The sequence below is a fragment of the Agelaius tricolor genome, unplaced genomic scaffold, assembly GCF_023055355.1.
Source record: "Agelaius tricolor isolate 1412-34295 unplaced genomic scaffold, bAgeTri1.0.p SCAF_20, whole genome shotgun sequence".
NCBI classification, from domain to species: Eukaryota; Metazoa; Chordata; class Aves; order Passeriformes; family Icteridae; genus Agelaius; species Agelaius tricolor.
Window position 1 is genome coordinate 11,107,271 of NW_027269280.1, and position 20,686 is coordinate 11,127,956.

The following is a 20,686-nucleotide window of genomic DNA, read 5'->3' on the forward strand; positions in this document are numbered from 1 at the left end:
TTTTTGCAGTAAGATGACAACAGGAGACTAAAACATTAATTCTAGGTAGTGGACTAGTGATTTTTCTGAAGCATTATTCTTTATGTGTGCTTGTAAGACACAGCTCTAGAGTTTGTTCTTCTGTATTTGCTCACTGTTTAAAATTACTGGTCTGCTTTGATATCCCCTTTAATATTTTTAGTTTGCTGCAGAAGTGGGAGAGGCTTGTCTCCTGATTCAAAGCCTCTTCCTTTATCAAAATATGACTGTTAGAATGGGAGAACTTTGTTTTCTCCTGAAAGTTGAAAATTTAAATCCTAATTAAATACATAGTGAAATCTTTTAGCATCTTAAGTTATATTCTGGCTTACTAAATACTGTCTAAATTAATGAGTTAATCGACAAAACTTAGGTAATGCAAAATGGCTATCTAATATTCCTTGTCTTTGGTGTTTTGTACATTAAAAAGCAAGATTATTAATGAGCAGAAAGGCATTTATGTAATTCAGAATGTCTCATTAGTGGCATGCGCATTCTGACTTTAAAGCTGAGATGAAATCAAGTTGAAATGCTGGAAGAATCTCTTGGGAGTTTCTTTATAATTGCTGCTATGCTTAATATTAGCACTGTCACAGTTCCCCCTCCATTGGTTCCTTGCCTAATAGGCTAATCCTGCTCTTGGTATCCATATATACAAGGATCTCTGAACAAAATGGAGCTGTTGCCTAATTCAGGATTAGGGACCATTGGGTTTATTGAGGAGCAGTTTCTGATCAAAGGACTCTATCTGTATGACCACTAGAACGAGTTTGTTGTTTTAAAACTACTGCTCTGTGTGTAGTTCAATTACTGCATCTCCGCCTTCCTGGGCTGTGGAAGAGGGGGAGGAAGGGAATTGTTGCAAACCTGTTGCTATGGCCACGGAGCAGGGGCTGGGCTGCTTGTGTGGCTGGAATCCTCTGCATCAGCTGCTGCTCGGTGAGTCCTTCCTTACACTTTGCTACGTGATGGAAATGGTCCCTTTAGAAATGTTCTTTTGAATGCCAGTAAGAAATCAGTCCCCTAATTTGAGTCCCCTCCCCCAGCAGCCCACGAGGTTTCCTTACATAACCAAATTGATGTAGCTCAGGTGAGACATCTGAATGCATTTGTGATTTTCATGTGAACATTCTTCTTTTTTCATGTCAGACAGATTTCATTCTTTCTGAGCTGATCTTGGAGGAAAGTTTGAGGTTGTGCCCAGAAATGTGACAGCTTCATCTTTCCTCCCTTCTTCTGACCACATGAAATCTGGGATCCCTAACATTATTTAATGTGCTTAGTGCAGAGGCATTTGAAACAATGATGAGCAAGATTTTAAAATTAAACACTGCAGAGTCCTTTGAGAGCTAAACTGTGAGCACTTGGCTTGAATTAAGTGAGCAATTCTCTGCCCTCCCAGGGAATTAGAGTTGGTGCCTTGTAGTTTCAGAAGGCCACTGCTTGCACACTGAGGTGTCCTGTTTGCATGGGAAACAGCTTCCCCTCCTTGCACACTGAGTTGAAGAACCTCCAGTTGAACTGGAAAGAAAAAAGGAAAAAAAAGATGGCAAGTCTGCAAGAACTTGGTTAGTCTTTATGGAGGGAGTTCCTGAATGTCTCTGTATTGAGGTAATTCCTGAATACTGTGTTTCTCTTTATGTATTTTCAGACTTGTAGGTTTTAACTGAACTTGGAGAATGAAGTCCAGCCTAACGCATTGGGTTCCCCCAGTGAGTAGAGGAAGAATCATCTCCCAGTTTCCCAAGGTAAGCATTTCTTATCCCTTTGGTCACAGTATGTAGTCCCTGCCACACTGATCTATCTTTCCATTGTGCTAATATGGTATTTTAATTTAATTTAGTGTACACTTGTTGTCTTCTGTTAAAATTGCAAGTTATTTAAGATTCTTTCAAAGTTTAATGTGACCTCATAGTCCCATTCAATGCTGAACTCTTTAATAACAATCCTCATTCTTCTTTCTAACCTTTACAAAAAGTGACTCTTGTGACACAAGTGTTATCTTACAATATTTGTTTTTTCAGCAAACAGTAATAATTACACGAATAAGAGCTTCAATACTGAGGGCAAAGAGGAACCAGAGCTGACATTAAATTTGCCAAAAAAATCTAATTAGAAGTCTTTGGTTAAAGAATTTGAGGCAATTTTAATTTTCTGTTTGTACAAGAACCTTAGTCATACAGTAGATCAAATGTAGTGGGCAGGCACTGTAGAAACACAGACAAAATACCTTTAATGTCCCCAAAGACTTCTGTATTTGAAGTATAATAGAACAGTGAAGGGCAGGGAATTACCACTTGTTTTTTTCAGTTGTTCAAAAGATCCTTTTAAGGGAGTTCACTTTTTTCCAGTCTTCATCTCAGCCACATATTATACTTTTAATTTTATGAAAAGTACCACAGGTATTTTCAAGAAATGCAAGGTAAAATATATTTTCCTCCTATTTAACTAATTCCCATTAAAGGGTTAGTAATAAAAACAGTGCTTCACACTTATATACAATTGAAAAACTTCACAGTAATCATGACTTGGTGGTGGTATGGTCCCATCCATGTTTTTCTAATGACTTGCTGGTGGTATGGTCCCATGGTGGTAATCATGACTTGCTGGTGGTATGGTCCCATCCATGTTTTTCTTGGATTGTTGGGATAGTTGAAGGCCCTTCCTGGGGCACAGAATGATGAGCAAGTGGATTTGGCCATGAGTGCTTAGGCAATGCTGACACTGGCACTCAGAAAGGAGCTCCAAGGATGGTGCTGTCCCAAGGAGTTTGAACAAACACAGCTCTGGGGAAGCCTTTCTGCCTTCTAACCCAACCTAGCCCTTTCCTTGTGCCAGGATAACAAACCCTGTGAACAATCACTTCATCTGCTTTTCCCTGCCAGTTGGACTTCTTGCCAAGGGGCCATCAGGCAGTTTGTCCCAGCAGCTGTTGTCTCTTTTCAGTGCTACACACCTGAGGCCTGTCTGCAGCTGAAGGAGCACTTCCATGCACAGGTCAGGAGTGCTTGTCAGCAGAGCCCTGGAACAGCTGGGTGAGTTGTAATTACCCAGGTATGCAAGGAAGGAAGTATCTGAAGCTCTTTAGAGCCTCCTTTCTTCGTTGGCTTTCCTTACTCCAGTGTGTTTCAAGGCAGCAAAGCCCCTGCAAAGGGCAGTTCTCTGACCTGTTCCACAGTGCATGAATTGAGTACCTCTTCTTCTGCTGGGATAGCATTGAAAAAATGCTGTAGTTTAGAAATGTAAAGGTTTTTAACACCCTTTAAATAAACACTTAGTTCAAAAGATCTAACAGATCCAGCCTTGCTGTGTTCTCTGTAGGTGTTCCAAAGGAGCAGTTAATAAAGGCTTTGCAGGGATATAAAGGCAGCAGTTCCAAGTTTCTTGAAAAATGTGGGAATCTGGTTTTAGTCTTTTTGAAGTATACATGCTGAGAAGTTCTCTTAAAAGGTTCCTTAAAACTGGAGCAAAATTCTGGTAAATATATAGCATTTAAAAATCAGAATAAGCTGATTTATACTCTACTAAGAATCTTGAAGTTGGTTTTTTCTCTGCATTATCTCTCCACCAGAACTGTTACTATTACTGATTTCATCTCTGAAGTAAGGCAAGACAGCTAAACTGTGTTGAAATCATCACTATTCAGTTAAAATAAATAGCTGTACATTTTAGTGATAAATGCTTCTGGTTTCAATGTGAAGGATCCTCCATAAAGTGGAGCTCCTATGAATACTGGCAATTAGCTCACTATTCCTCCAGCTCTGGAGTTGCTGACATGAGACTTGTCATGATATCCATCTTTAAATGCAACTTTATATTCATTTCACTAGGGAGTCTTGCTAAAAAAAAAAAATTAACTGAAAATATGTCACCCTGAGAGACATCAGTGACTTTATTCCTTTTTTAGAAACACAGTCACTATCTTAGTTTCATGTAAATTTGTTACAAGTGTCTGGACAATTTTCCAGGTAAGACATGTTTTATTGAACTGAAGTAGTTTTTTCCTTCCATTTCCAAGTTGTATTTGTTTGGGATTTTTATTATTAGGTTTTTGGGTTTTTTTATTTCTATAGTAAACCAACTCTGTATGTAATTTATTCTGGTAACAGAGTATAACTAAAAAACTATGTTTTGTCTTTGTGAATAGAATTAAATTACTTCTGTCACTGATTTCTAGAGATGATTATTATTTGGTCATTTTTTGGTGGAGTGGGAGTAGGAATGGCAGCCAGAGTGTCTTGTACAGTACTTGTAAAGCTTGTCAGGAATAACCATCATCTTTTCCTTTTCCATTAGCTTTCCAAAGGACAAAGAAATATTTTATTAGTAGGGTTAGTCTGATAAATTCAGCAGCTAATGGCTTTATTTAATACTCTCCTGACAGTCCCTCATTGTGTTACCTGGGCTGATCTAGGGAGTCTTTTTTCCCCCAGTACAAATTGATGGAACAAACACCTCTAAACCATCCCTTACTCCTTGGCTTTTCCCTTAAGGTTGATGATTTGATTCAGTATTTTCTCAGTAACAGTAATCAGGAGCACAGGGGTCTGTGGTCACCCAGGTAATGTTGACTGGCACATATAGCTTTATTTTTCTTTTTTGGAGATATTGGCCATGCAGTTTACCAATCAATTTTTCAGCTATTTAGAGTAGATTAACTTGGCATCAGCATCACATGGAAGTTGATGTAACCAGAAATAGTATTCAATAGAAGATGAACTCCTTGTTAAAAAGCCATTCCTTGATAGAAAAGAGCATTAAACCTCTCAAGCCATTTTTGTACCATTTGCACAGGAGATGTCAATCCAAGCTTAGGTCAACAAATGAATTTAAATTCACTTACCCACCTGCATCTCCTAAAAGAGATACAGTTTCAATTTTAAGAATGCAGGCTGAGTCACCTAAAGCCCATCTGCTGTGTCCTGGGGGAGGACCCAGAGCAAAGAGGATTATTTGCATGAAGCCAGGTTCAGATTATTATTATTGCAGGTAGTCAGAAAATGTATTGCCTCTAACCCTGTGGGCCTTTTTTCCCAGAGGCACATTCTGCAATGGGTTATTTTATTATCAGCAATTTCTTATTTCTGCACTTAGGACTTTGTTTGTACTATTAAAGTCAATGAGAAACTTGAGATAAATTGGAATACAAAGGATGCAGATGCACTATGGTCTTATGTTTAAACTTATGTAAAATCATGCCAAATGCATATGCTTATAGTCAAAGAAATTTTAATAGAATAAAATTTCTTCCACTGAATTGAAATTAAGAAAAAACTAGAGTAAGAAATGGACTATTTCTGTTCCAGAAGGGTTTGGTCTCTTGGTGACTTTCTTTCTCACAGTTCAAGACTCAGACTGTGCAGCACAGTGGCATGTAGATAAACTGAAATCACAGGTGCCTGTGCTCCTCACTTGCAATTTAGAGATCTAAATCAGAATTTTTAGAAGGAGACTGTGAAATTACTACTAACACGATGTAATCTTTTCAAATATTTATAACAGGCTGAAAATATCCAAAGTGGTTGTGGTAGGAGACGTGCATGTTGGCAAAACCAGTCTTATCAACAGGTATGGTGTATCTCAGCTGATGGTTTGATTCTCCTGTTTCTCAGATAAATGTTATAACATCTCCATTGCTGGCTTTAGAGCAGTGCTTCATGGTTCTGCTTGAACCTGAACCAGTACTTTGTGGTTTTGTTATTAAATGAAGAGAAAATGAAGTCCAGAGTATGAGACAGTTTTGGTACATTACCACAGAAAGTTGTGCTCTAGCACTTCAATCAGTAGATGTTACATTCTTAGGTATTTTTATATAGACAAATATGATACAGTGTTTTCTTAAGGAATCCAATGCAAAGACTAAACAGTTAGAAAACAATTTCAGTGTCTGAGCCTAGGTTTCATTTGGGTCATTATTTACCACCCAAAATAGATTCCCTTGTAACTGAAACTGCAAGATACTGTACCCCCCTTGAGAGCCCAAAGATGTTTTATTGAGTCTCCCATTATCCTGAGAGCTTCCTAGATATATGTGCTTTCTAGTTTGTTAAACAGTATCTCCTTTTCTTTTGGTGTCTTTATGTTTTTATCTCTGCTTCTGCATTATCTAGAAAATCTTTTATGTCTGCTTCTACATTATCTAGAAAATCTTTTATGTCTGCTTCTACATTATCTAGTAAATCCACAGTTAGTTTTTTTTTTTCATAATTTACCCCAGACAGTGTTAGTTTTGCAGTTATTTGTACTTGTCTTGTGAGTTGTTCATCTTTTTTTTTTTTCTCAATTGCAGATTTTGTAAAGATAATTTTGACCGAGACTACAAGGCAACCATTGGAGTAGATTTTGAGATGGAACGTTTTGAGATAATTGGAATGCCATATAACCTCCAGATGTGAGTTGAAAGAGCATGGTTAAGCATTGCACAGAGTACAGTCTCAGCAGAGCTTGAATTGCTGCAGGCTGTAGTGGAATAAAGACTTTTAAAATATGATACAATTGCACAAAGAATAATGTGATCTGAAGAAAAGATTCTGTCTCTGGACTTAGTTTTAGTAGAAATTTTACTCTTGGATTTCTCATGCCTAAAAAATATTCCAAGCTTGTAAATGAAAATTCATCTTGAATGTGTTGCACTATTTCAGTGGAGTTCTGTCACTTTTACTCAACATTCATGAAAGAGAAGTGGAAGCTTTTGTCATAGTGGTGGTGTAACCCCAGTCTCTTATCTGAGTTTAGTAGGCACAGTGAGCAGTGAGCTTGAACTTGGCTTTACTGGGGGTTTTATTCCTGCAGTCATTGAAATTAATGATAAGGTGTCCAGTGATTTCAACACCTCTTAATTAGCAACTAATTAATTATCCCTAAATCATAGAAAGGCTGGAGTGGTTTTATTAGAATGTGAACCTGATATCTTTGATTTTCAGCTTTGCTTGTCAGACTGGTGGGAACCCTGCCCTTCACCTGCTTAGGGTCTGTGGAGTGGTGTCCCTTTGTTCCTGGTGGCCAGCCACATTGTTCTGTAGAGGGCATTATGGAATCCTCTGCAGTGTGACCTAGAGCACATCTAAGATGCTTTGCATGAGATATTTCAGTGCATTAATTTTAAAAACCTTTTTACTTAGGAACACTTTTCTTTTTCCTGGTGAGATCACTGATGTAAATAGATGGCTTGTGGTATTTATTGAAAAATCCATTTCCCACTGATTTCACTGTCATTGTGTTTGGGAAGTTTTGCCAGGTGCTTTCTTTTTGGAACTTGAGTCCCTCTAAAAATCCAGCCTCGTGCATCAGCACTTTGCAAACTGAAGCAGTAGGGTCAGGTTGCATTATCTGCAAAGTCTGCAGAAGCTGGGTAGAACATTTCCATATGATAAGCACTAGTGCCCCCTCTTGCTGAGAGATTTCCATACAAGATACATCTGCAAGTATCCATGACTGGCAGTGCTAGGCTACAACAAAACCCACACCTCTGTAGTGCTGGCAGTAGCTGATGGCACTGCAAATCATGTTCATTAATGAGAAGGACATTCTTGATTTTATTTAATGGTCTCATTAGTACCTGCTAGACTGAGCTGCAGGTCTCTAATTTGTAGTGTAGAGACAGATATCTTATCTAGCAGTTGCAAGATTCTAACATGGGCTAATACATGACTGAGCTAGTATTAGCACAGAAAATTTACAAAACTAGATTGCCCTAGAAATACATGCAAATTACATAGGTGAAAGAAAAAAATGTTTTAAAGAAAAGACATTACCATGCAGAATTGGCTCCAAAATTATTAGTGCTTTTTAAGAAAAGGTAAAAATGGTGTTTGCATGTCTTCATTGACTAATAGAACTTGAGTGTATTTCTCTCAGTAGTTAATGAATAACATGTTCCAGATGGTGACACCTCCCTGGTATCACATTCTTCCCTGCCTTGTACCAGTCTGCTGCTTCATTAACATGTTTACTCAGGTTACCCTGGGTTTCATTAACCTGAAATTTCTTTTTTCCCCCTGTTGCACAGATGGGACACAGCAGGTCAGGAGAAGTTCAAGTGCATTGCATCTGCTTACTACCGAGGAGCAGAGGGTGAGAGCAATATTAATTTGATCCTGCTTTTGTTGGGAGGCTGTATTTTGGACAGCAACCTAGATCCATGTATGCTCCTCAGGAAGGTACCTACACACACACTGTGGTGGAATGGATTGTCCATTGTTGCAGGGAAGAAGGGATGAAGAAGTTCAGGACTTGATGTGTTGTCACATCTGTGAGCTCTGATGTTCTGATGGTGCACTGATAGAAAGTGGCACTTGTGACTGGGGGAAAGAATTTGAGGTTGGGTGAGATTAATGCTGGAGTTGGAGGTGGATATTTCTGGCTTTCCCCTTGGTAAGAGACAATCCTGTGTTAATTTGTGGTCCCAAAATGAAAGGGTTGATAGCACTATAGACTGCAGACTATAGATAAACCACTGGGGACTAAGGACTTGGGTCTTATTGGGTGCTAGAAAAAGAAAAGGAATGAGCAAATGGATAGTCCTCCACTTCCTATGTGTTAAATCTGTTCTTACACCTTATACATAAACATTCTCTCTGCTTAACAAGACAGGTTGGAGAGACTTCTGATACACTTTCTAATTTAATTGCCTTTTTTCTGGTCTTGTCTTTTATTGCAGCTATAATAACAGTGTTTGATCTGGCTGATATCCAAACTTTGGATCACACCAAGTAAGTTTCTGCATTTTGGCTTATCTTTTAAAGGTTTTTACAGCAGGTTTAATTGCCTTCCATATGTAGGTGTTAAGAGCTTGCTGGATCATGAGTGTATTTTCTGTTGAGCTAAGAAATTAAAAATGACAGTTACTAGTTTGGATTACATAGGGAGGGATTTTTCTGAAGAAAATGCAGAGCATGAATTTGAACTGCTTACACTTGACTTCCTTTAAAGTCAGTGCAGAGAGAGAGGCACTTCAGTGAAAGCTTGATCTTTCCAAAGCTAGACATGCAGCAAAAGATGAAGTGCACTCCAAAGGCTTTTTTTTTTTTTTTTACTTCATTTGGTATAAATAGAATAACAGGCTGGAATCTAATGTAAATGATAAAATTGATGAGATGCATGCCATGCATGATGTCTCAAGGGCCTTTCATTTTTTAGCTGCACTGTTATCCCAATTTTTTTTCTCTAGTTTCTGCTGGGATATAGGCTGCCAAAAAGAGGAGAGAAAATTAAAACTCCAAGTATGTGTAGATACAGCTAAACTTACTAGTTCAGATCCTTGTAATGATTTGGTTACAACCCACTAATTGTTATGAGTAAACTCATTGTGCTTTTAGTGCAGGCTGCAAAGCCCTGCATGGGTCTATGATGCACACTGCTGTCACAGCTCAGGGTATAGGGATTTCTAAGGTGCTGTTGTGACTGGAATGCAGGTACAGACTTCTTTACAACCTGTACTCTGTCTGATTTGAATGTGTACTATGGTGCTTAGCTCATTTACATAGGGCTTTGTAAAATAATATATATATTAGTGTCTCTGCTTGGCTGAAAGTAATTGAAGCCTGTGAACCTGATTTCCCACACATGCACACACTCCCTTCCCTCCTTGACTTGTGTTGGATGACTCAAGAGAAACTTGATTGCCAGAGTAACAAGAATATAAAAGCTTGTGAGACAAGAATCATACAGCCTTCATAGGGAGCTGTTTTATAATGCTGAATAGATTATTTCACCCTTTATTCCCATTTGTATCTAACCTGCTATGTGGTTCATACCTTTTCAGTTGCTTCTTGCTTTCTTACTCCTTATCTTGCACCAAACTTTGCCCTCTCCCTTACACTGAGGAATCTCCTCTCTGGGTGCTGAAGTGATTGTTGAATTTGTACTCTGCCATGGGTATGGTTTTTCCTTAATGGGAGACATATTCAAAGGAGTTGGAATAGCTACTGCTCTCTCTGTCTAGAAAAAGAGGCTTTTGATACTCTCACACAAGTTCTGCCACTCACTTTTCTTGTGACCCTTTTATCTGTCATATTCTCCTGTACTCCTTGTTCCCTCTGACTGGGTTTTTTTGGGGTTTTTTTTTTTGATATTTCAGACAGTGGTTAGAAGATGCATTGAGGGAGAATGAGCCAGATTCCAGCTTCATCTTTCTGGTTGGAACAAAAAAAGATTTGGTGGTGAGTAAATTGAGTGCAGATAAGGAAATCAGATTTTCCCTAGTTCCTCAAGCCATTTCCCTTGCAAGTTGTGCACAATGTCATTGAGATAAAGACCTTGAGTGAAAAATTTAAAAGGTAAATTGAAGAGGCCACTTGAAACCAATTAAAGGAGAGACTGAAAAAAATGGGTAGTTAGTGAAATATTTCTTGCTTGGCATTTTTCAAGCATTTATAAACGAGCATAGTGATCTTGAAGGTTTTGTTTTTGTTCTGTAAGGGTTCATAGGTTTTCTTCTTTCTCTCCATTTAAAATAACTGCAGTACAAAATCTAGAGCATTATATGTATTTTTGTTATGCCAGCAAGCCTGACATGCTGGATATGAATCCCAGAAATATGGAATTCTAAGCTAGATACTCACAACTGAGTGTTAGAGTTCAGAGAGCTATTGGAAAAATTAGAGGGAAATTGGTTTTTAAGGAATGGTGTGTTCATTACTCAGGAACAGGGAAGGTTTCTTACTTAATTGAATAGCACATAATTTTCAAAAGAACAGGGTGAATGCAGTTTCTCTATACAATTCTCAGCCCTGTGTTTGTCTTTCTGTAGAAAAAAGTTTTTTTAAAGCTTTGAAAAAAACCTTGTTTATTCTGTTACTGGTTGGTCCCACAACTCTTCTGCTGAGAGTGATGGGCTGACAAGGATTTCAAGACCATTACCTGGGCTGCTGACCTGATTGTCCTTTACCAGGGGATGTGCTAGATACAAGAGCCACTTGTTAACTCTTGTTTTATTTCAGTGCTGTGGGAGCTGAGTGGAGCCTTCCATTTCAAGCCAGTACTAAAGAGTTGAACATTCTTGCAGCCATGTCTGATTACCCAAGCCTAGGCAAGGTCAGAAAGGCCACTGAGAAAACTGGAAGCATCAGTGTGGGTCTGTGGCAGTGCCTGGTGCTGTCAGCAGCCCAGACACAGGTTTGTTTGCCCAGTCAGGTGCTGTGTGTGACAGGACAGAGCTGGATGCCATCCGTTTTGCCAAGGCCATGCAGGCAGAGTACTGGTCGGTGTCAGCCAAAACAGGTAAATTACTGCAAAGGATGTGAAAACAGCATAACCACAAGGGCTGATGGTGGAGTGGGAGGAACTTCTTATCCCCCCCAGTGCTGGTTTTTTGTTGTTCTTGTGTTTTGTTGCCATGAGAAACTTCAGGCTTATTAATGGCTGATTTTATTTGAGCATTTGTATGTGTGCTTTCACTGTTGTGTATGCAGAAAGAAATAATCAAGCTGCTTTGCAGTATCTGAGCATGTATAATTCATAGATAGTTACATAAATACACATGTGCACTACTACTCAACGTTTGCAATGGAAAAAGATGACACCACAAAATGAATTCTCTCTGTTGCTGGCTAAAAATAAAGGTGCAGTACAGGGTACAGTATTCCAAAGTAAGAAAATAAGAAATTCTTTTTGCAGTGATCAGAATGAGAGACAGATTGTTGGGGAGGCCTGTTCTGTCCCAATATTGAGTAGTCAGCTGTTGACAGATGTGCTTGTTATGCCTGATCATCTGTTGATGTGCTTTTGTAAAACTCATCATTTCTGTCTTGTTTCCTAGGAGAAAATGTCCAAGAATTCTTTTCCCGAGTTGCTGCCTTGGCCTTTGAACAGTCCATGATAAAGGAGCTGGAGAGCACTCCTGGGCACAGGGCCCAGATTGGGGCAGGAAATCTCATCAGTATGTGGAGTTCTGCTTTTTGTGTGCATTTTTCTTGTTTATAGCCCAAAGGACTGAGGAGGTTTTTCAAGCATTAGAGCCAGATTCAAACACCTGCAAGCATCTTCATATCATTGTCTGCCCAGGTTTCAGCATACAGGAGTGACTGGGCCTGCATGCAGCTTTTGTTACCCTTAATATCAGATGGTAGAACTTCTTGTATATTGATTTGATAACTTTGTTTCCACAGAGCTAGAGAAGAACACAATGGAAGTTCCAGAAGACAAAGCTCGAGTCAGCCTGAGTTGCTGCTAACTGTCACCTATTTCTGCAAGTGCCACAATGCTCTCAAACCAGAAATAGTGAGCTTTAATTTTAGAAATGAGGGAGGAAAAGCTTACCCAAACTTTCTTGCTGAGAGTTCCCTTGCTGCTGCAGGCTCCCTGTGCAGGGTGCTACAATTGTTATGCAAACCTTTCTCTGTGTAGCTGAAACATAACATCCTTGTCTTAATGCAGGAAGACATTGCCAGTGCTGTGGGCTCACCTGTCTGCCAAAAAGGCTGGTAGTCAAAATGATGTCATTTTAGTGTGTTGTTTTCTGATAATTCTCTAGAAATCTTAGCTAGTGAAGTGGCATTCTCTAGTGGGAGCAGGAAACAAGTGGCAGTTCAGAATGAAGGGTGGTGTCAATATGGTTTTGCCTTTTAAAACAATCATGTAAAATAACTCTGATTTGCTTTTATTATGCATTCCAAGTATTTTAAAACTATTTGAAAGTAAATCTTTTCAAATATCAGACTTGGAAGTACACAAATGCAGACTGCATAGTTTCCACTGTGGTTTCTCCATCCAGGAAAAATGTTGATTACTTTTCATTTTCCACTTGAGAATCAGAGCCCAGTATTAAATATTTCCAAGCCTAAAAGAAGTCCAGGTAGGAACATAGTTGTTTTAACACAGCTGTCTAATATTTTGAAAAAGTTGCCAGATAAGAATGCTATTCTTTTCCATTCTCTTGAATAAGAAAGAATGGTCACACAGGTGCATAAAATGGAACATATTATTTCCCTCAATTTTTTCCAATAGCTCTCTGAACTCCTAATACTCTGTCTCTAGCTTAGAATTCCATGTTTCTAGTATTAATATCCAGCATGTCAGGCTTGCTGGCATTAAAAATCTGTATATAATGCTCTAAATTTCATATTGCAATTAATTTAAAGGAAGAGAAGGAAAACCTATGAAGGTACTGTTTCTTAGGTTATTTATTCAATTGTTGCAGAATCAAGAGTATCTTTAAAAATAATTATAACAGGACTCAGATTTGAGCTGCTGAGAAATGCAGACATCAATAAAGAAATGCATCAATCTGAAAATATTTTGGGTTCTCTGCCATTTTTCCCACTTTGATAAGAAATTGGAAAAAGTGGAGAAAAGAGCTTGAGCATGCTTGTATTATTTTCCCTTTTGACGTAAGTTAGAGCAGCTTCCTAGAATATGATGAATAGAGATCTAGGAACTCTGTGTCTTTTTTTGTCAGATAATCTTCACTTTGGCAATTGTGCTGCCTGTTGGCAAGGACACAAATGTAGCATTTGGTGGAAAAAATGAATCTGTGAGGGTACAAAAGGAGCTCTTTATCCAAATGTGTAATGTTTTGACCTTCTGATGTTCTATGCAGTTGTTCAGTTCCAGAGTCTGCCTCACAAGAGAGGTGAATTGACACTGTGCTTGTAGCACAGGCTCTGGCTGGGCAGCCATGGCCTTGTGTTTGCTGAGTGAGAGTGGAGATGGTTCACTCTGCTGCAGCTGATCAGGTTAGCTGGGCTTCAGTGCTGACACAAAAAAATGCTTACACTGCAAAATGACTCAGGAGCAAATCGAAGAAAATATCCATTTTTGGTTGGTTTTTTTTTTTCCACCAAGAAATATATTTCCTAAGGGTTTCTTCTGTTGCTGAGCTCCATTATTGTACAAAGTCACAGAGATGCAATGTCTGCAACAACACGATCATGTTGCCTGGGAAATCAACTGGGACAGGTTTTTCCTAGGGATTCATCACATTGCATGATGTCATTGCTGTTTTGTGTCATCTGGAGCTCCAGAAACTCCACATACAAATGTAATACTCTATCAGTCATCAGCCATCATGGCACAATAGCCTAAGTCTATTAAATGATGGATGCTTTGGGACTGGGTGTTTTTTGTTTGGTGGTTTGTTGGGTTTTTGTTGGGGTTTTTTTTGTAATTTTTTGTGTGTTTGGGTTTTAAGGGTGTTTTTAGCATCACTGAAACCTCCCCTGCAAAGAACTCCATATTAATAATTTATCATCTAAAATGAATCTTGGATCATGTTGCAAATGATTAGTTGCTTAGAAAAGCACAAAAGAAACTAACTATAGAAAATAAATATAAATATGTAAGTTCTACCTGGTCAATGTTTTATCTCTGTAAATTCATTCTATCAGCAACTTAATTGACTTTGAAGAAGCTTTAATATTTTGGAAAACGGTGTTGGAAAAACTTTATTAACTCTCACTATAGGTAGGGTAAACCATGATTTCTATACCAGTTGAAATCCCCCCAGTGATCATGGCAACAGTAACAGTTTCAGCTTCCTTGTGGAATTTGCAGGTGAGAAATTGAAGTAAACTTTGGAGTCAGTCTGAAGCAAAGGTAAAGAGCAACTGTAACAATCCATTTCCCACAAGAAGTACTGAAGTTGTGCTGTTTCTTGTCTTTAATAAGGAAAAGCTAATGTGTTCATGGATTGTGGATGCATTGGTGCTGAGCAAATCCTCTGGTGATGGATCAAAAGCCATTTAAGAGAGCCACCTGACAAAGTTAATTTCTTACTATAAAAGCCTTTTCTTTTAATTTTTAACAGTGTTATTCATCTTTTGAGTTAGTATTTGACACTTAAGGTATGGCTGTTTATACTTATATAGGTCATGGGATTCAGAACTTTGTAAATCCTGTTGGTTCCCAGCTCAGGTTTACATTGTGGTGGAACTGGACTCCATTCTCCATGAATAAATCTGTCCCCCTCTGTGTCTTCAGCTTCCCATTGATAGTTAGGGGTTGTTCTGATGTAACACACTGGTGAGTGAATGCCCTGAACACTCTGTATCACACCTCTGAGCAGGCAAGTTCAAGTGAAATGTTTGGCAAGGAGAACATGGATTTGGTGATGGAGAGGGTTGATCACTTTGCTGTGTTTTTGACCTTGAAGTAGTTCTCACAGTGAGAAATTGCTGTTGTCTGAATTTGGAGAAGGAGAGTTCCTTTTTTTCCCCCGGGTTCATAGAATGATTTAGACTGAATGGGACTTCCCAAGACTTGTCAGCTTTGTCCAACTCCTCCAAGAGTGCTGCTTTGTGTTAACAAAAATCCGATTTTTCAGTTTCAGCCACGTATTAATCAGAAACCATGTTTTATTTCTCATTGTAAAAGCTCAGCTTGTGTCCTACGGTTTTTGGTTTGTTTGTCCTTAAACCCCCCGGTTTTTCCGCGTGGGATGGTGCTGAGGAGCATCGCTCGAGTGGCAGCTCGAGAGCTCTACTCGGAGCCGAGCGGCTCCTTCTTCCCACCAGAGGGAGCCCGGCGGTCGCCGCAGGATCGGATCCGTGCGGGTTGGGAAGCGCTTTGCGATCTCTCACCGGCCAGCAGAGGGGATGTGCGGCCAGGCCGGCCTGAGCTCAGCCCCTCATCGCAGGATCTCGGGCTCACATCACAGGTATGTGTCTGCCGCCGTAAAGAAATTTTATATCCAGTTAAAATGCTGCTGTCTTCAATGCATAAAGTATCAGCAAAAATTCAGAGAACGCTTCAATTCCCAGTGGAATTTCTGGAGTTGTGCTACCTCAGTAGATACAGAGGGTGTAGTTGTTTGACAGTGTTATTCACTCAAAGGTAAGTGTGCACACAGAAATCCCTCTTGTGACTCATTACAATTCTTCCTCCCTCCAGAAAGGACACAAATGTCAGAAAAGCAGAGCCAAATAGAAACCACTCTAGAAATAAATCAGAATGGTGAGCCTTCAGTAAAAGTTCTATATGAATTCAGAACAGATCCCAGTGATGTCACATACCTGCCATTGTTTATAACCATGCCAGTACAATCTTATTATTCCTAGAAATACATTGCATGTCAGAGTTTTGTTGGTCAAACTGCTGCTAAGCAAACAAATAGTATCAATAGAGAAAAGGCAGTTTATTTTATTTCTGGGACAGATTGAGAAGTCTTGAATGATTTATAGAGTTATTTATTAAACATATAGATTTTATAATTATTTAGCTCATAATCTGTTTTCCATATAGGTCAGCCAAAGCCTGTTCTGTGTTAAAAGCTGAGGAAACAAGTGCAGGAAAAGCAGTTAAAGCCAGGAAACAAAACCAAGAGGGATGGACTATGCAAAAGTGAATATATGAGTAGCCATTTGTGATATAGCTGAAAGTACCCCAAAATATTTTCATTGGCATATAAAAAAGCTTGGAGAAGAGAACTGTTTAATGGATTTTGAAACAGTACATATCTCAAAGGTAAGAGAGCTACTCCTGTGGAGTTGTGCTTTTCATTCCTATGGGATTTTATTAGCTCTTATCAGAGCTATATCCCACTCTCTTTTCTAGCAACATGTACCAGAAAAATATGCTTCACCAGAACCACGAAAGAAACAGTTTTATGGGAGATATGAGGGGTCCATATTGTCTTTGCCTGTCCTCCAAACAGGAAAGATGGAGCTTTGGTTGCTTGTTACCCTTTTTTTAGAGGTTGAATTAGTATATGGAAAGGACACATGCTGTAAGCAAGGTTAAGAAGGAAGTGTGATGGTGTGATTTCTCAAGGAAAATAATACCTGGTAGCCAGAATTCTGTTTAAATCATTTGCCACCCTTCACCTAGAGGTGAAGTGTGGGGCTAAATAATATACAGGACAAAAGTGAGACTAATGCCCAAGCAAAGCAGCCTTTATTGTCAGTATCAGAATTATTTTGGAGTAGCAGTTGCCCATCTCAGAAATGAGATAATTAATACTGATATTGTCAGTATCAGAGTTATTTTGGAGTAGCAGTTGCCCATCTCTGAAACCCAGCTTATAATTTATTGGCAAGGAAGGTAGGATTGAGGGACTGACAAGCCTGCTACTACCCAGCACTTACGTGAGTGGGGGAAAACGTGACCTTTGAAGGTGAGCTGCATCAATGCCTGGGGGAGAGCCTTGCTATGAACACAAGAGCGAGCACAGAGACGTGCTGGTGTTTATACATAATATATGAGGGCACGGCTGTATGGCCGGGAATGGATACCTCCCTATGCACACAGGGCTGTGTGCTTGGCACGTTCTTAATCAGTCTTAGCTATGGTCATGGCCGTACGGTGCGAGGATGCCCAGGCTGCAGGGGCAGCGGCCAGGACCGCTCAGGACTTTGCCTTTGTCTCACGGGCAGCCGTGAGGAAGGCGCGGGGCCCCCCCACCCCCGCGGCTCCCCCGGCCCGGCTGCCCCTTTAAGAGGCCCCAGCGCCGTGTCAGTGCCTGCGCCGGGTCCTTCCCTCCCCTCCCCTTCCGCAGCGCCGCCGGAGCCGGGCCGCGATGGGCCGCCCTGGGCAGCGGGGGCTGCGCCGCCGGGGGGGCTCCCGCGGGGCCGCGGGGCGCTCGGGCACCGCCGGGTAGCGGCGGAGCTCGGCCGGGACGCGCCGCCGCATCGCCGCCCGCGCGGGGACCGTGTGCGCCCCGAGCGCAGCACAATAGCCGGGAGGAGGAGACAGGGAAAGGGGCAGGGGGAGAGGAGGAGAGAGAAAGAGAAAGCACAACACGGGGGCTGCCGAGGCAGCGCGGAGCGGAGGGCTCCGGAGCGTGGCCGCGCTGAGGACCGTGCCCAGGACGGCGGCGACAGGAGGTGGGTGGGGGGCGATATTTACCTTCCCTCCCCCGCCCCGAGCCCGCTCCTTTGTCCACGCGCTTTGAAGTGCTCGGGGATCGCCGGGGTGGGAGCATTGTTGTTCGGCAGCAAACGATCGGTCATGCCGGGGAGAGAGTAGCGAGTGTACGCGGGGCTGGGGCCGGCAGAAGGAGACGGGGAGGAGAGACGATTGCGAGAGAGGATTGCTGCCTGCCTCCCGGTGCCCTGCATGGACCGCGAAAGAGACGCGCTGAGTTGACCCTGCCCGAGCTGTTTCTGCTTCTACATGTGAGATCCGGTTGGTTTTTTCTTTCCACCTCTTTCTCTCCAGCCTCCTTCTCGTATTCTCCACTTACTCCCGTATGCAAAATGGTGGACCCTGTGGGGTTTGTAGAGGCTTGGAAAGCACAATTTGCAGACTCTGAGCCTCCTAAAATGGAGCTGAAATCTGTGGGAGACATTGAACAGGAACTGGAGATGTGCAAAGCATCTATCCGGAGACTGGAGATGGAGGTTAATAAGGAGAGGTTCCGCATGATTTACCTGCAGACTCTTCTGGCAAAGGAGAAAAAAAGCTATGATAGACAGAGATGGGGTTTTAAACGTGTTTCTCAGTTGCCTGAAGGGGGTGCAGAGCAGCAGATCCAGGACCTGCATCATCACCAGTCTGCTGACCAGGACGAATATGAAAAAAGCAAGTCACATCACGGGGAGGAAAAGTTCAAACCCAGGATACCCTCTATGCGGAAGCTGTCTACCCAGAGCGATGGGTCAGACCTGTCACCTTTGGACAGCCCCCACCACGGGGAAGGAGAGCAGGACAGGTGTAAGTACTACAGTGAAGAGAAGCTGAAGAGAGTTGTAGAAGACATGGAGAATCGCTGTGATACAGATGGCTCTCCTTCAAAACACAGATCGGCTTCCACTCGCAGACTGGTGGGATCTGCTGAGAAGGAGGGGTCATTTGAACCTAAGGAGAGAGGGAACAGCACCAGTGTGGCAGCCTTAAGGTCCAATTTTGAGAGAATGAAAAAGGTTAATTCACACTCTTCTGGTGACAACAAGGATGTTGTTGAAAAGCCCTTTTATGTGAACATGGAGTATCATCACGAGAAGGGTCTAGTAAAGGTCAATGATAAAGATGTTTCTGATAAAATAAGCTCCCTTGGCAGCCAAGCCATGCAAATGGAACGCAAAAAGTCTTTGCACTCTCTCCCTTCTAACATGGTACCCAGCTTCAGCGAGTTCCAGAGGCCTGCCTACAGGGGAAGGTCCTCAGAGAGCAGCTTTGGCTATGATGGGGAATACGAGGATGCTGAACTGAACCCCAAGTTTCTGAAAGATAACCTGATTAATGCCAACGGCAGCAACCGCTCACCTTGGCAGCCCATGGACTTCCAGCCGTATCAGAGTATCTACGTTGGTGGAATGATGGGGGAAGGAGAAGGAAAAGGACCTATTCTGCGAAATCAGGGCCCACCTGACCAGGAAAAACATCTCACGTGGCCCAGGAGATCTTATTCCCCCAGGAGTTTTGAAGACATTGGAGGAGGATACACTCCTGATTGTAGCTCTAATGAGAACCTTACCTCCAGTGAGGAAGACTTCTCCTCAGGACAGTCCAGCCACGTGTCCCCCAGCCCCACCACGTACCGCATGTATCGGGATAAGAGCCGCTCCCCCTCGCAGAACTCCCAGCAGTCCTTTGACAGCAGCAGCCCACCGACGCCCCAGTCTCAAAAGCGGCACCGGCAGCAGCAGGTCATCGTGTCTGAGGCCACCATCGTGGGTGTACGCAAAACAGGACAGATCTGGCCAAGCGATGGAGATTTGCCCTCTGCGAGGTGTCACCAGGACAGCTGTTTCCACGGGGATACAGGTGTGTACCAGCTTTTTGCTTGGTCTTTTACATGTATCGAGCAGGGAATGGTGTCCTGGAAATGAATTGGGAGACCCTGGGTGAATCACTGAGGGGGCTAGTGTTTCCTGTGAGAATTCTGTGTTTCATTTGTAGTTTTGCTGTTTTAGGAAGATCCTACAGAAGTATGTCACACTGCATTTTAGGAATTCAGTCTGGATTCCTTGATTCAGGCTTCTTTTGAGAGGATCAATGGAGTTCCATGTTAATAATTTCTTAAAGTTTCAGTCTGAACACTGAGCTAAAAGGGCCAGAAGTTCACCAGGTATTCACCATTTGTGGTGAATTCACCACCAGTTTATTCCCTCCCTCGTATTTGTGCCCTATGGAGTAGTTAAACTCTACCTCACAGGTGGTAGTGTGCCAACAACCCACAACCTGAGGGTTCTGCCAGAGCTTTACCGATAATGATGCTGCTCCCACAGTCTTGTTTTTTCCTGTCTGTATTAATTGCAGTGCTAGTTTCTCATTCTGTCTCGTGTCAGCCTTCAATTAGAGCTGATTGGAGGTGATGATTGTGCAGCTCTGTTCTTGGAGCTTTCTGCTATCGCTGAGTGAAGGAAGAACTTGGAATATCAGGAAGCCCTGAGGGAGAAATGTTAACTACATTTCAGCAGAATAAGACTTTTCATTTGGGGAAGAATGGGCAATGTTTGAATCCGTTTTTATGTAACTTATTCAGGCATGCAGGTGTGTCTGTGGAATCACAGTGAGTTTATAGGTGGAAGAGGCAAATAAGAATTGTAATAATTCAGATGCAGTTTTTGAATGCACGTAGATGTCTGAACCTATTTAGCAAGGCAAGGCCTGTAATGTAAATAGTATCTTGTGCTAACACCTGTAGTCTCCTATGCAGTAAACGAAAATCAAATCCAGGAATGAAGAAAATAGGAATGTTTGTTTTGATAGATTTCTTTAATTATAAATCTGTGAGTTCTCTCGTGGGTTTTCTTCGTCTCTTTGAATATCTCATTTTAATAAGGGATTAACA

General features: G+C 41.4%; 2 protein-coding genes across 7 annotated transcripts in view; both read left to right on the plus strand.

Annotated features, from left to right (window-relative positions):
- Positions 1 to 583: 583 nt before the first annotated feature.
- On the plus strand, positions 584 to 14,303 carry RAB36 (RAB36, member RAS oncogene family). 5 transcript variants are annotated; one of them, XR_011682009.1, is made up of 11 exons: positions 584 to 957; positions 1,670 to 1,766; positions 2,965 to 3,053; positions 5,521 to 5,586; positions 6,308 to 6,409; positions 8,027 to 8,091; positions 8,678 to 8,729; positions 10,097 to 10,178; positions 11,152 to 11,238; positions 11,777 to 11,896; positions 12,126 to 14,303. XR_011682009.1 is itself a non-coding variant. In XM_071445604.1 (11 exons), the coding sequence occupies exons 2-11, from the start codon at positions 1,698 to 1,700 to the stop codon at positions 12,188 to 12,190; spliced, it is 801 nt and encodes a 266-aa protein (XP_071301705.1). In that variant the 5' UTR covers positions 609 to 957; positions 1,670 to 1,697; the 3' UTR covers positions 12,191 to 14,303. The 5 variants fall into 5 exon arrangements, 4 of the variants coding, with proteins under 4 accessions (XP_071301709.1, XP_071301705.1, XP_071301707.1 ...); XM_071445604.1 differs by having other exon boundaries at positions 609 to 957; positions 11,148 to 11,238; XM_071445606.1 differs by lacking the exon at positions 584 to 957 and adding an exon at positions 973 to 1,108 and having other exon boundaries at positions 11,148 to 11,238.
- Positions 14,304 to 17,434: 3,131 nt separating this feature from the next.
- The window catches only part of BCR (BCR activator of RhoGEF and GTPase), a 99,130-nt gene continuing 95,878 nt past the window's right edge, over positions 17,435 to 20,686 (plus strand). Inside the window, exons 1-2 of one of the 2 annotated variants that reach the window (XM_071445603.1) lie at positions 17,435 to 17,774; positions 18,109 to 19,656. In XM_071445603.1, the coding sequence (XP_071301704.1) occupies positions 18,147 to 19,656 (1,510 nt within the window). In that variant the 5' untranslated portion in view covers positions 17,435 to 17,774; positions 18,109 to 18,146. Of the gene's footprint in view, positions 19,657 to 20,686 lie in introns of both variants that reach the window. The other variant, XM_071445602.1, reaches the window with a different exon arrangement.